The sequence below is a fragment of the Cyprinodon variegatus genome, unplaced genomic scaffold, assembly GCF_000732505.1.
Source record: "Cyprinodon variegatus isolate N-32 unplaced genomic scaffold, C_variegatus-1.0 Scaffold730, whole genome shotgun sequence".
NCBI lineage: Eukaryota > Metazoa > Chordata > Actinopteri > Cyprinodontiformes > Cyprinodontidae > Cyprinodon > Cyprinodon variegatus.
The window spans coordinates 212,946-214,666 of NW_015151183.1; the positions used below are offsets into that span (position 1 = coordinate 212,946).

The 1,721-nt window shown below is 37.0% G+C and overlaps 1 protein-coding gene across 1 annotated transcript in view; it reads left to right on the forward strand.

Moving 5' to 3' along the window:
• The window catches only part of LOC107097868 (beta-1,4-galactosyltransferase 2-like), a 7,820-nt gene that overhangs the window by 4,254 nt on the left and 1,845 nt on the right, over positions 1–1,721 (forward strand). The window contains exons 2-3 of the mRNA XM_015395195.1: positions 6–22; positions 295–414. Coding sequence (XP_015250681.1) covers positions 6–22; positions 295–414 — 137 coding nt within the window. The remainder of the gene's footprint in view (positions 1–5; positions 23–294; positions 415–1,721) is intronic.

A 1,721-nucleotide genomic window follows, 5' to 3' on the forward strand; every position in this document is an offset into this window, starting at 1 on the left:
GAAAGAACCAAAGAAGCAAACGGTTGATTAGTTTACAGATTATCAGGAATACTTAAAATGCTAAAAATATTCTTTTACTTGCTGTTTTTTTCTTTTGTCAGCATGGCATTATTTATTGTATTTTTATCTAACAACAAAAAAAATAAGAATTTTTTTCCTATCAATGTGTTTAACACAGAAAATAACTCTTTCTCAAAAGTAGGGAACATAAATGCAGTTCCCTTTAAAACCACAGCGATGCCAACTACTTCAGGGACTTTAACTCCATGCCCTGACTTCCCACCTTACCTCCAGGGGGTTCTACAAGTGCAGTTCAACACTAAGCGGACTCTGGAGGACGTCCAGCATCACGTTGGTTCGTTCCTTAAGCAGGGAGGACGGTACAAACCATCCAACTGTACTGCTCAACAAAAGGTAGGTGGAAGCTTTGAAAAAGAAAAAGGAGCATAAATTAAGTTTGAAATTCTTATATATATTATTGGTGCCAAAATGTTAAATTCAACAAATTGCTATATATTTCTCAAATTCCAAATAGTCATTAAAGTATCTGTAGACTTATCAACACTCCACGTGGCGTTCACAGTGCTTAGGGTGATGGTAGTATTATAACCAAACAGAATAAACGACAAATTAGATAATAAACTGTGCAATACAATTTATGATTATACATATATGTATATATTTAGATATTTAAAAAAAATGCAGTTGGGTATTTTACTTGTGGTATTTGTTTAGGTGTGGCTAACACACACCTTCTCATTTTCATATATGTAATGAGGACCATTTGTTGACTCCCACTGACTCTTTCACACACCTGTCAAACCACTTATTATCTTTTTCCAAAATGTGAACCTTCTAGTCCTCAAAAGAATGTCCTTTGTCCATGAGGTGTAGGTGGTTGCATTTCTTTCTGTGTTGGGCCGTGCGTCTGTGGAGAGGTTGTTTGGTTTCTCCAATATAAAGATCAGAGCATTCCTCACTGCATTGAACTGCACACACCACTCAGCTCGTATTTGGTCTGGGTTTGTCGTTAGAATGCACTAGTCCCTGTCTAAGCATCTTGTTTGGTTTGAAATGTTCAGGGATTTTGTGTTTGGAGAAAATGCTCTTGAGTTTTTTCAGAGACTCCAGCAACATATAGGATGACAATGTTTTTGCATTTAATCTTCTGACCGTTATGTTCTGCTGCTTGTCTTTTGGATTTCCTTGCTGATGTGAAAAACGCCCAGTTTGAAGAACATCTTTGATGGGTTTCTGTTCTTTGTGCTTCCCTTCTGCTTTAGTGGGGACATGCTCAGTCCGATATTGTAAGGTTCTGATGACTGAAAGTTTGTTGATAAAATTTTACCAGTAGCCCAGAGATGCATTAGCCTGGAATACAGAAATGTTTTATACAAATAAAATGCAAGGATGTTTATGAAGTCAACCAGAAGTGTCTGGCTTAGAAGATATAAAGTTTACTGCAGAGCATTTAGCTGAATACCCTATATTCCTTTTTTAAAAACAAGCAAAACGACATGATTTGTGCCTTTGTGGACAGGAAAGATGTTTATGCATTCCTCCTGAGCGAATTTGGTAAGAGTTTGATTTATCAATTAACTCCACTACTTGTGCAACAAATTAAGAATGTTATATGTCACAGCTGCTACTCCTGCTGTGATTGGCTAAAGGCTTGACATGGGCAGTAGGTGCCACTTAGTGATTAATGCAAACGGCTTGAA